Genomic DNA, 14284 nt, shown 5'->3' with positions numbered 1-14284 from the left:
CCTTGGACACAAACTGTACCCAATGATCCTGACTCTGCCTCTCCCTCTCCTGGGCCTCAAAACATCCCTGGAGAAAGACCCAGAAAAACATTGTTCAACATGAACTAGCCTCAGCAACCCATTTACATGCCCTCATGCAGCCCCCCAATAACACTTTATGCCTTCTCAACACCTGTGGTTGCTGATATTACAGTCTAACCCAGGACCCCACTTCCACCCTCGCTCCCTCAGGGGCCCCTGGCACTGCAGCTACAAAAGGACTGAAGCTGCTTGCTGGGTGTCACCCTCAGCTCTGCACAACTGCCCTTACCACCTTCTCTGTCTCAATCCCCTCTGTCTTTGTCCTGCCCTCAAAAGAAACACTCTAAACCCACTGGACACTCCACTGGCCTGCTTCATGCTCAGGCCACACCACCAAGTCCTAAGGTACAGTATGGAATCCTTTGGGAAAATGAGGGCGGAGGGAATGCAAGACAACGGAGGGCTGGCCAAAGAGAACAGATGCCCAGGGCCACCCCATACCAGGCAAGCCTCCAATGGCCACCTCAAGAGAGCCTAACATGGTCACAAATAATGTGGCCCTCTACTCCACCCCTTTAAACCCATAACCAGCAACAGAGAAACAAACTAAAGCACAGTGCTTTTTGCTTTTGATCCACAAGGGAAAAAACTCTTAGTCATATAAGACTCAAGAAGATAATACTCTGGGGTTCACCACTCGGTTTATTTCTTCCATAAATACTTATTAAGTGCCATTGTGTACCAGTCCCTGTGCCCAGCATGGCTACCTGGATTACACGGAATAACAGGCGAAGGTATTTGGTAACCTGAAAAGATAGTTACATTCATCAATTATTACTCTCCTCTCCTCCACCCAACTACACAAGAAATTCCTATGGGCAGCGATTCTATCTTTTGCCTGGCACAGGGCAAGTCCTCTAGGAGTATCTGCTGAATGACCTCAGCAGTGTTTACCCACAGCTGAGACACTTCTCATCTCCATTCCATGGGCCACCAGCTCTGCCTCACGCCTAGGGCCACCAAAGCAGCCTACAAGCACAACTCCTCACATCACATGACTTCTATCTCCTTTTGAAAGATGAACCTATGCCTTATTTTTGTATCAGAGAACAATTGCATAAAATAAAGTTAGGCCACTGACTTAAATGTGTGTTCTCTCTCTCTCTCTCTCTCTCTCTCTCTCTCTCTCTCTCTCTCACACACACACACACACACACACACACACACACACACACACACACTAGAATACAGAAAGTGAACTGATAGGTCCATTTAAAATATACCGCCCCCTAGCAAACCTTCTTTCAAAGGGCCATGCTGGCTTCAGGATGTGGGATGGGCCTCCTCTTCCTCCTCTGTCTCACAACGGAAAACAAAGGAAAGGAAAAAATCCCACATAAACGGGCCACTGTTGTTGACGTTGCAGCCACATTTTCGAAGGTTCAATTACACCTGCTTTGACATATTTAAGATCTAGCATGTGGGCAGGGGCTCAATCTCGGTTTCTTCCTCCCTGAATTTGAATTACTTATTTTACATGTCTGTCAGAAGACCTGAACAACTCCAGTTTTGGGGCCAAGAAAATGGAGCAACCAAAACGGTCATAAAACAAGATTCTTACACCTACGTGTACTACAACTAATCTCCTGATATTTTATAATCACATTCTTTAATATGTGTATTGTGCAAGAAAAGTGAACATACTTTATCTGCTGAAATAAATCTCATTGTAGTACTGCCTTTTTCTATACAGGCTTTTGGACTTTATTTTAAATCTATTCCTTCTTCCATCCCCATTACCCAAAATAACTTTATCAATAAAATATTAGCGTATTTAAGTGAGTGCTCAATAAACATTTGTTGAATAAATGAATAAATGAGTGAGTAATTATAAAATACTGAACTAACGCTCCCTGAGAAGTTCGCATTAATTTGTAGAATAATGTGCTTGTATGTTCAGGTACATACATCAAGATGGAATTTAATAATAAGCATCAAGTAGCAGTTAAATATTAATGCATTTCTGCCTTAATAATTCTACTTCAAAATATTACACAATTCAAACGACAATAAATATGTGCAGAGATAGAGTTCATTTGCAATCAAACCACTAGTATTTATATACTTTAAAATATGATTTGAAATATTAATGCAGAAATAGTTAATAACCTAAATGTCAAAGTGTTTGTAGTACAAATGGTCTAAAAGGACAGAAGCATGCATTATGTTACAACTAAATTTCTTTTAAAAAAAAATGCAATCAACGCAACTTCTTAATCACATTTTTAAAAAAAAAAACCTTGCACAAAGACACATCTATTATACCCAGTTTACAAGGAACATCTTCATAGGAGTTTTTTTTTTATTTTTATTTTAAGCTATGTAATGAGTAGGCCAGAGAGAATCTATTGGCAAGAAACTTTAGTGACCATAACAGCTAATATTTATCAAATTTTAAGTTTAACACACACTATAAAATGTAGGATTACCAGTATCGAAAAATTTAATACTTCTAATGTATATTCTGACGTATTTGTTTTTTAATTCACCTACTTTTGATCATACTGTTAGAAAATAATTGGACATGAAATAGTTTGGATGTAAGTTTGTTCTGAGTTCGCTGCAAAGAAGAAATCAGCTGGCAAAAATTATTTTAACTTCAGGAAATAAATGGCCTTAAATAAATTAAATAAGTTATATATTTAGCAAACTTAAATGGCAAGAAGGTATGTTAAATGTTTAAGAAGCAAATGGAAGTAAATATAAATCGGCAATAAGACGGTCAGTATTAAAATGAAGCTCAAATTAAACGTATTTGCTGAACTTTCTTTTTGTTTCATATATTGTTGTTTTTAGTAGAGGCATGAATGATCCTGTAATCAATTCAAAAAGGAAGACTGCAGTCAGGCAAACATTCCCTTCCCGTGCCTATCAGCATGTCTTTCATGTCTTGGCGTCCATTTTAGGAGTATCAGCGAGGTAGTGTATAAAGGAGCTTATTAAACAAAGGTTGTCATTTTGGCAACACACATAAACGTTCAGTGATTCCATTTTACTGAAAATCAAAATGTTGATTAATTAAAAAGCTGAAGAACATATTTAAGCTTAACTGTTCAAACACCTCTGTTAGATTTCATATATTTTTCAATCATATTTGTATATTAAATGCCATTTTCAGGGTTGCTGATGTGTCACTATAATTTTATTAAAAAACTATCTGAAACAATTGATCATTTAAGGCGCGCAGCAATAGAAAGCTATAGACAGGTTTTTATTGTCGAAGGATTAACAAATCAATGATTATATACTCAAAACAAAAGCACAGATCCAGGGGCAGTCTTTTATACTGCCCAAAATGATGAGTACTTATGTGAATATATACATTTTCCTGTATTGTTTCAGCATATAAAATAAAAAGAAAATATATGATTATAGTAAGTCATAACCTAATCCCTACAACTCAAACTCTCTTTAAAAACAGAATACTTACAACAAGGGTGGTCCACAGAAACACATGCCTTACAGTTAACCTCTCCTACAATAACGCTGATTTTTAAGAACAGAACTATCACAATCCAACCATAACCAGGCCTAATAGGAAGGATTTATTGCTCAGAAATTAGATATAAAGTATATATCTAAGTAAAACACCAGGCAGTATTAAAAAGAAAATCGATAAACTTTCTAGATTTTCCTTCCACTTAAAACATTTTGAGAGAACCAGGCTATAGTAATCGTTTGATTATAAAATCTCATCAACTGAAAATAAGGAATTTTTCTCCAAGTATTGCAAACACAGCTCACCACTTCTTCCCCAAAAGATTTAAATTTCTATTCTCTACCATTCCCAGCCATTTCTGACAACATCATAAAAATCACCTTTCATCATTTCCTTCTCACAATGAGAATTCACTAATCGCATACATCTCTTAGACATAGACACCTCCCCACCCACCTCCCAAAAATGGTTCAGAGCAAAGACACACAAAAAAATAATGACCAAGCTCACATTTCTTGTTTGCCCTTCAAGCGAAGTCTGGTGTCTTCAGCTTGCCTTTCTGGTCTTCAGTGTTGTCACTAATTGCTGGGGGATGTAGTTTAGGACAGCATGAAGCAGCAGAAATAAAAGCTGTTGCTTTAAGAAAACGTTTTCTTAAACACATGGATAAAACAACTTTTACTCTGACTTCCTGGCTGGGTTGCATCAAATCTTAGAAAGTCTCCTTGAAAAGTTAATGTCTACAAATGTTCAAAAATAAAATAAAATAAAATCTAAAAACTTACGTTCTGTACACATTCCGAAGGATGTCTTTCTGATTTGATTTGAAAGCAGGTTTGTATTGATGAACAAACTTTATTTTGTAGAAAATTAATATTCTCTCTAATTAGAAATTTGCCTTGCCATCTTCTATATTAATCCTGTCTCTCATGGTATAATCATACATGCAAAAAATCAAATATAGTATTTCCCAAATGCATGGACACTGTGGAAGCTTCGTTTTGAAAAAGGCTTTTATTTCCCTTAATACTGGTGACTAAACGTCATTGTATGTACCAACACTTTCAAATAGCCCAAGAGACTTAAAAAGCCTTCTAAGTTTGAAAACCAAAAAGTTCTGAGTTTTTCTATACCCCAGGACGGTTTTCTTTCCTGAAGCTCAAGCCGAGAAAGCAGACAAAAGAAGCTGATTTGACTGAGCTGTGCCAAGTCTTGCCTTTTTTTCTTTCCTCAGCTCTCCCTCTGCCTCTCTCTCTCCCTCTTTCTCTCTCTCACTCTTTTGCTCCCAGTATGGCAACCTTCCGAGCAGTCTTGGCGGAGGTCCAGGCTGTGCCAGTCTGTCTGAATTCTTGTCTCCAAAAGATGTCCTTTGCGGATCAATTAATACATTTGAAAACAGGAAACCGTGGTACGGTACCCAAATTCTGGCACCAACAGCATCGACTTCTGCCAAATCACCTTACAGATTTCATGGTATCCTACCTTTCATAATCATTACTAACATGTTCCCAGAGCAATAATGGAGTACTAGAAGCCATTCACTGCTCAGCATAAGGAATCTGTTCCCTAGAAATGTCCATATGCGACATATGCACAACCTGCAATAAATCAAATTTCTCCTGTGAGAAGAGATGTATGTAACTTTAATAAGCACCACACACTGTATTTCTTTTTATAAGACTTGCTTTTCCTTGTCCTGCTGCAAAGACTCATGGGAGAATAGAAACGGAGGCATGCAGATTAAAATTAAAACTGTATGCCCAAAAATGTCATGCTTTATCCCTATAGAGAATGAATATAGTTTTGATTGATCTGTAACTTTATTTTTAGGGAGACTCTAATACAAACTGTACCTATTCAAAATTTTGCTAGGGATGTAGGGAGGAGAAGAGTTCTTTTGAAAAAAGAAATATCAATAAAAAGGAAAATAAAATATCTAGGGTACATTTACTAAGAATAACTATCTTTTCATATTTTGACACCTCAAGTTCCAACATTGTTTACTAAATTCATACTAATACAATAAACTTAAACAAGTACTGCTTGTTTTTATTTTTAGCATAAACACCTTTTGAAGCAAAATAGCCAATCTGTGCTTCACATACTTACCTGGTTTAAGAAATCATTTTTACATATGATGCTTGAACATAGAAAATAGCCACACTCTAGAATCACCATTGTTTCACAGAAAGAACCCAGAATAGTGACTTCTATTCCTTGGTTGTGTCACTTTCTAATTTAGATAACTTGAGGTCTCAAATTGCTAATCTATCTAATCCTCAGTTTGCTCATCTACCAAATACAAAAATCAGTGACTTCCTACTCTGTGCTCCCAAACTACTATGTTTATGCACATAGTAAACCTTCAACCTAATTGCACGGTAATTAGTTAAGTATGTGTGCTCTGCCAACCATATGTGTCATCCTCACAGTAGACTTATATGTCATTACTTATCTAAGAAAACTGAAAATCTTGTGTAGTGCCTTCCATATACAGGTGTTCAACAAATCTATTAGGTGAATAAGTTATGGGAAAGGATTATATGAATATCACTCTGAAGTTCTATTATGAAATGAAAAACATAACTACATATTACTAAACACAAAGTTGATAGATCAAAGAAATGCTACAGAGATATCATAAGGGTTGAATTAAAGCACTGACAAAAGTGTCCCATGCTGTCCTTTCAAATAGGAATGTTAAAATTTGGGCAGAGTAATAGTGAATTTGTAAATTGAAATCAATAACCTGTTTATAGCCAAAGGCTAAAGAGAATCTTGAAAGCAGCATAGGAGAAATGACTCATCATGTGCAAGGAATCCTCAATAAGATTAACAGCTGATTTCTCACTGAAAACCATGAAGACCACAAAGCAGTGGGATAACATAGTCAAAGAGCTGAAAGGAAAACAACTGCCAACCAAGAATTCTATGTCAGCAAAACAATTCTTTGAAAATGAAAGAGACACTAAGACATTCCAGATAAACACAGAGTTCATCAGTAGCACACCTGCTCTATAAGAAATGATAAAGGAACTTTCCCACCAAGCTGAAATGAAAAGGCACTAAATCAAAGCAATGTGAAGAAATATATAGGAGTAGGTATAAAGGTAACTGCAGAAGTGAATATTTTACAAATAGTTTAAGTGTATTTTAAAATATGTAATATAGTTTAAATTTTTTTATTATTAAACATTTCTAAAATATTTAAAATGGGATAAATGTACTCTTTTTTTCTATCTGATTTAAATGACAAAAGCATAAAACAAAGATATATAGAATATAGCCAACTAGCATAAATAAATCCTACCTCATCAGCAATTACATTAAACTTAAATGAATTAAACACTCCAATTAAAAGACATCAATTGGCAGAATGGATTAACATTTAAAAACATAATTCAACCATGTGCTGTCTACAAAAGACACACTTTAAACCCAAAAACACGAGTTGAAAGTAAAATGGTGGAAAACGTAAACACCATGCAAATAGAAACCAAAGGAGAGCTGGAATGGTTATATTAACAGGTAAAACAGACCTGAAGACAACACTTGTTACTAGGGATAAAGAAGGGCATTTTATAATGCTAACAGGGTTTATTCATCAAGAAGAGACAACCAATATAAACATATATAATAGAGCCCCAAAATACGCAAGGCAAAAACTAAAATAATTGAAGGGAGAAACAGGTAATTCATCAATAATAGTTGGAGACTTTAACATCTTTCATTCCACAACTGCTAGAACAACTAGGCAAAAGATAAGCAAGGAAATAGAAGACTTGACCAACAACACTATAGGTCAACTAGTCCCAACAGACATCTACTGAACAGTCTATCCAACAACAGCAGAATGTACATTCTTCTCAAGGACACATGCAACATCCCCCAGCAGACAGTATGTTAGGCTACAAAACAAACCTCAATAAATTTAAAATGATTAAATCAAAGTGTGTTTTCCAACCATAATGGAATAGAAGTAGAATTCAATATAGAAAAAAAAAAAAAAGGAAAACATCACAAATATATGGAAATTAAATAGCACACCTAAATAACTAATGAAGAAATAATAGACTAGAGTAGAAATAAATAAAGGAAAGGAAAACAAGTAAAGAAAATCAGCAAAGACACTGCAAGAATACTACAGATGCTTTACCTCACATCTGTTAGAATGGCTATTATAAAAAAGACCAACAAAAACAAGTGTTGGCAAGAATGTGGAGAAAAGGGAACCATTCTATACCACTGACAGGAATATGAATTAATACAGCCATTATGGAAAACAGTATGGAGGTTCCTCAAAAATTAAAAATACAACTACCAGCCAGGCACAGTGACTCAGGCCTTTAATCCCAGCACTTTGGGAGTCCAAGGTGGACGACTGTCTGAGGTCAGGAGTTTGAGACCAGCCTAACCAACATGGCAAAATCCTGTCTCTACTAAAAATACAAAAAATTAGCCAGGCATGGTGGTGTGTGCCTTTAATCCCAGCTACTTGGGAGGCTGAGGCAGCAGAATCGCTTGAACCCAGGAGGCAGAGGATGCAGTGAGCCGAGATCATGCCATTGCACTCCAGTCTGGGTAACAAGAGCAAAACTGCATCTCAGAAAAAAAAAAAAAATGCAACTACCATATAATCCAGCAATCTCACTTCTAAGTATATACCCAAAGAAAATGAAATCAGTATACTGAAGACATATCCATACTCCCATGTTCACTGCAGCATTATTCATAATCACCAAGACATGAAATCAGCCTAAGTGTCCATCAACAGATAAATGAATAAAGAAAATATATATCATAAATGGAATACTATTTTGGCCTTTAAAAATAAAATTCTGCAATATGTGACATTACAAAAAAAAGTATGTGAGACAATGCATATAATTAGCTTGATTTAGCTATTCTACAATGTATACATATTTCAAAATATCATATTGTACACCATCGGTTTTTAAAAATAATGAACTTAAGTAAAAATTTAAAACACTACAGACCAATATCCCTTATGAATATAGATACAAAAATTCTGAACAAAATACTGCAAACTGAATGCAGTTACCATACAAAAAGGATAAGCCATGAACACGTGGGATTTGTCCCAGTAATGCAAGACCAGTTCAACATATAAAACACAATCGACATAAAATATCATATTAAAAGAACAATGTACAGAACCCACACCATCTCTACAAACACAGAGAGGCATTGATTAAAAAATGCACACACAAATGATCATAGGAGCATTGTTCATAATAACCCAAAATGAAAACAATCCCCACGTTCACCAGCTGATGAATAGATACAACGTTGTCTGGCCATACACTGGAATATTACTCAGCAATGCAAAGGAATGAACCACTGACAAGCACTACAGCATGGATGGGTCTCTGAAAAACATAATGCTAAATGAAAAAGCCAGACACAAAAGTTAGCATACTATATGATTCTATATATATGAAAGATTCAGAAGAAGCTAATCCATAGACACAGATCATAGCTTATTGGTTACTAGGACCTGGGCAGAGGGAAGAACGGCAAGTGACGACTGCCAATGAGTATGGGGTTTCTTTTCGGAATAAACCAAACATTTTCATGGTTTAATGGTGATGTCTGCATGACAAAGTGAACGTGCGAAAAACCACTAGATTGTACATAATGACAAGTTTCATGGCATGTGAATTATATCAGTTTTTTTTTTTTTAAGTTGCAGTGCATCTCTCCAGTATATATGGTTGTTACCACCCAAGGTAAACTCACAAAAATCCTTTATAGCCTCTTACATAGAAGCCATTCTATACATTAGCTAAACCCTTACCCACCTGAATCTGCTTCAGGAATCTGCCCAGCCAATTCTAGTGCCTGACTCTGTTTTGACTTCTGGGTTCCATCCTAGTCAACTCCAGCATTCCTGGTTCCATCCAAACACCGCTAGATTCTGCCAGCTCTCTTATTTTGGCGTTCACAGAGCTTCTGCTCTACTGGACTGCTAGGCCCTCCTGGAGGCACCCAGTCATTTTTGTCTTCCAACTCTCTCTGCCAGGCCTAGGGAATTCAAAATTTTAACAGCTAGCCCCCTCTGCATGTTAAGTCTCTGCTTCCCAGGACTCACTTTGCTCTCCTGGTGCACTACAAATCGCAGCAGGCACACAGAGCCCTTTTCAGTACTAACCCAAGATCTGACTCATCCCTTTCATGCCGCTGTGGTTTGGATACGGTTTGCTTGCCCCCACCAAGTCTTATGTTGAAATTTGACACCCAGTGTGATGGTGTTGGGAGGTGAGGCCTAGTGGGAGGTGTTTGGGTCATGGGGGCATATGCCACATAAGAGGCTTGATGCCATTCTCAAGGGATCGAGTGAGTTCTCACCCACGTGAAACTAATCTAGGGGAATAGATTAGTTCCTGGAGAGTGGGTTGTTATAAAGCCAGGATGCCCCTTGGGTTTGGTCCTTCTTCGCAGGTGCTCACTTCTCTTTTATGCAGCACAAACGCCCTCACCAAAGGCCAGCAGATGCTACTGCCATATTTCTTATACAGCCTGCAGAACTGTGAACGAAAAAAGACTTATTTCCTGTATATATTAACCAGCCTCAAGTATTCCTTTATAGCAGCACAAAATGGACTAAGACAAATACCTACCTCTCTTCTACCTGCTATGGTTTCCCCTCCTAGCCACGTGTTTGGACAGGAGGCTGCTCTCTATCTATACTCATATCAGACATTGATCATGGGAATGTGCAATGGCAAATTCACAAATATGGGGCATTTTCCTTACAGTTTGTACTGTTCACCTGATTTATTGGTGGCCTCAAGACCTTCTTTAGATTCAGGCTCAAAGGGGAGGTCCAAATGAACACAGAAAGGGAAATATAAAAGGCGTTGATTCTTAAAAGTTGTTTTTTTTTTTAATTACTGTTTATATTTCAGTTTTACAACATGACGTTATGGGATACATATAGATGATAAAATGGTTGCTACAGTGAAGCAGATTAACATATCCATCATCTCACAGGGTTACTGTGTGTGTATGTGTGTAACAAAGGCAGCTAAAATTTACTTAACGAAAATCTCTAATACACTTTGATTAACTTTAGTCCTCATGCTGTACATTAGATCTCTCATTTGTCCTACATATCTGCTATTTTTTTAATCCTTTGATCTACATCTCCCCAATTCCTCCACCCACCCGCAGCTCATGGAAAGCACTGCTTTATCCTCTCTCTGTGCATTAATATTTGAGATCTTTTCAAAAATATTTCATTTAAGTGAGATTCTATTTCTTTTTCTGTGTCTGGCTTATTTCACTTAGCATAACATCCCTCAGGTCTGTCCATGCTGTGGCAAATAGCAAGATCCTCTTTCTTAAGGCTAATATTACATTGTATACATATACCACATGAACCTTATTCCTCCCTTGATGGATTTTTTTTTTTTTTTAATTTGAAGTCTCACTCTGTTGTCCAGGCTGGAGCACAGTGGTACAATCGGCTCAGCCTTCCAGGTTCAAACGATTCTCCTGCCTCAGCCTCCAGAGTAGCTGGGAAAACAGGCATGCAGCCACTACACCCAGCTAATTTTTGTATGTTTAGTAGAGATGGGTTTTCACCATGATGACCAGGCTGGTCTCGAACTTCTGACTGCAAGTGATCTGCCCACTTCAGCCTCCCAGAGTGCTGGGATTACAGGTGTGAGCCACCATGCCTGGCCAATTGCTCCCTGGATAGACATTTAAGTTCTTTCCACATCTTGGCTATTGGACATCTTTACAAGGGAATGATTTCATCTCCTTTCAGTATATTCCCAGAAAAGGAATTACTGGGTCATACGGTAGTCCTACTTTTAACTTCTTTAGGAACTTTCATCCTATTTTCCATAATGGCTATACCAAACTACATTCCCACCAACAGTGAACTAGGGTTTCCACAGTTGGTGGTTACAAACGGTAGCAAAGGGAAGCCTTGCTACAGACTTAACAGAAGCCTCTTAAGAGTAGCAGAAGAAACAGGAAGACAAAATGAACACACTTCCTTTACACCTGGGGTTTCTCAAACTTCCTTCCAGGGAGCCCCAAAGTCCCCCAGATGCTTCAGGGCTTTCACCAAGGAGAAAGAAATGATAAACAGATGAGGTTCTAGATCACCCCTGCATTAACTGAAGTATTTGCCATTAAAAGTAATGGCAGGCTGGGAGCAGGGGCTCATGCCTGTAGTCCCAGCATTTTGGGAGGCCAAGGCATGTGGATCACGAGGTCAGGAGTTTGCGATCAGCCTGAATAACATGGTGAAACCCTGTTTCTACTAAAAATACCAAAATTAGCCGGGCGTAGTGGTGGTGGTGCGTGCCTGTAATCCCAGCTACTCAGCAGGTTGAGGCAGGTAAATCACTTGAAACCAGGAGGCGGAGGTTGCAGTGAGCCAAGACTGTGCCACTGCACTTCAGCCTGGGTGACACAGTGAGACTCCATCTCAAAAAAAAAAAAAAAAAGTAACGGCAAAAACCACAATTACTTTTGCACTCACCTAAAACTTCCATTTCTGTGACATATAAGTATGAGGTTTACCTGGAATTTTGTCTGTCAAAAAGTCTACTGCATTTGCAGAACCAATAAATTAAAAATCTCTCTCTTAAAAAAAAATGTTAAATCCTTTGCTTTAAGCCAATCTCAGAAAATACTCCCTAATGAAATAACCTAACAAGAAACCTCAAGGGTGTGGCTATCTCAGAATATTTACAATGTAAGCTAATGTTGTCATCTGAGATTGAAGACCAGGACGGGCAGCCACTACCCCAGCCATATTAGGAACAGATCTGCCTAGCCCACAGGACGGAAAATGGAAGACAACTGAGTTATGGACCACTAGTCTACTTTATTTCCCTCTGGTAATTTAAATCCTTAGAGCTACAATCTGAAACTCCAAAGAGCACAGATCTGGTCTCTTTTCCCAGCTATTCATTAAGTGTTAGACACATCCACTCACTTGAACAATTCTCTCAAGCATTCTCTGAACAATCACTACTTGCCAGGCATGAGCCAAGGGATATGGAGCCCCTGCCATTAGGATAGATGGAGAGACATGCAAACAAATAATTATAAATACAGGCCATGTGGCCAGGCACAGTGGTTCACATCTGTAATCTCAGCACTTTGGGAAGCTGAGGCAAGCAGATCACGAGGTCAGGAGTTCAAGACCAGCCTGGCCAATATGGTGAAATCTCATGTCTACTAAAGATACAAAAAATTAGCCAGGCATGGTGGCTACTAGGAAGGCTAAGGCAGGTGAATTCCTTGAACCTGGAAGTGGAGGGTGCAGTGAGCCAAGATCATGCCTCTGCACTCCAGCCTGGGCAACAGGGCAAGACTCCATCTCAAACATCTCAAAAATAAATACATACATACATACAGGTCATGCCTGAGCTGTGGTAAAAGCACGAACGTGCTTTCCCAGGAACACAGGAAGGAAACAACCTGTTCATGAGTCATCCATCAACAAACCAACCAAATACATGGTATCACTTAAAGAAGTTTTAAAAGTATACTCATTTTATAGGTATTCATTGTGTTAATAGTATGCTGAAATTAGTAAGGCAAGGCTCTGGGAAATACAGAGGCATATGAGGAAGGCTCCCACCCTAAAGTAAGACACTTTGCAAACACAACAGTGCTTCACATGTGACAAGTCTGATTATTGAAACATCTCCCAGAATCATGTCTGCCATGTTGCCTCCCTGGTGCCATAAAAGATAAACATCCTTTCCACAAAGCTCCAGTGTGGAATTCTGAGGGCCCTCCTTCTTAAGACCAATCCAAATTATATCCATTCTTTCTCTCTCTCTCTCCTCTCCGTGACCCACCTCTCCTCTCCTGTCCCTCCCCTCCTTCTTTCTCCACCAGTACATACTCAGGACTTGCATTCACTGATTTATTAAGTCAGTATTTACTGAGTACCTGCTATGTGCACAATATGAGGTTAGAAGCCACAATGGACATAAAGATAAAATAAATGAAATGTGAAATCATGTATTAATAATAACCGCCACCACAATAATAAGCACTTTTATACTCTTTAACTCATTCGCTCCTCACCTAAGTTTTGAAGGAAAACAGGTATGACTTTATGGATGAGAAAACTGACATCCGAAATTATGTGACTTGTCCAGACCCTCAGATTCATATCTAGGGTACAAAAAAATTTAAGCAACCATCCCAGTTTCCATTATTTAATGAATTCACAAAGCTGGAATTAACACAGGGGCTCTCATACATCCAACTTCCTACTTAACAGTGCTTCTTGAATGGCTAACTGGCACCTCAAACTCATCTTGGCCAAACCAGAACTCTTGATTTTTCTCAAAAAACTTCATTCCTTTTTCAAGCTTCCATTAAATGGTAGCACCAAACATGTAACTGATCAACTTGAAAAGCCAAGAGTCATCCTCAATTCATGCCTCATCACCCATTAGAATGGCTATTAGGATAAAGACAGACAATACCAAGTGTTGGCAAGGATATGCAGAAATGAATCCTCATACATTGCTGGTGGGAATACAAAATGGTCAACAGTTTGGCAGTTTCTTAAAAGTTACATTGATCATAGGAACCAGTCATTTCCACTCTAACATCTACCCATGAGAAATGAAAACATGTTTCCACAAAAAGACCTGTACATTCACAAAAAAATAATTCATAATACCTCAACACTGGAAACAATCCAAACACCCACGAACATGGTCTATGTGTTGCCAATAAGCAGTAAGAAGAAAC

At 38.1% G+C, this 14284-nt stretch overlaps 1 protein-coding gene across 8 annotated transcripts in view; it reads right to left on the bottom strand.

Moving 5' to 3' along the window:
- MSRA (methionine sulfoxide reductase A) overlaps window positions 1-14284 on the bottom strand; it is a 379414-nt gene that overhangs the window by 334714 nt on the left and 30416 nt on the right. Inside the window, exons 1-2 of one of the 8 annotated variants that reach the window (XM_010347802.3) lie at window positions 4306-6675; window positions 4031-4105 (exon numbers count right to left, since the gene is read on the bottom strand). The exons of 5 other annotated variants lie outside the window; for them this stretch is intronic. Coding sequence is in view for 1 of the 3 variants with exons in the window: in XM_003937225.4 (XP_003937274.1) it covers window positions 4306-4318 (13 nt within the window). In the remaining 2 variants the exon portion in view is untranslated. 2 more of the 8 variants (XM_003937225.4, XM_074384145.1) reach the window with 2 other exon arrangements.

This window comes from Saimiri boliviensis, chromosome 13 (genome assembly GCF_048565385.1).
Source record: "Saimiri boliviensis isolate mSaiBol1 chromosome 13, mSaiBol1.pri, whole genome shotgun sequence".
In the NCBI taxonomy this organism is placed as follows: domain Eukaryota; kingdom Metazoa; phylum Chordata; class Mammalia; order Primates; family Cebidae; genus Saimiri; species Saimiri boliviensis.
This window is presented reverse-complemented; position numbering and strand designations above follow the sequence as displayed.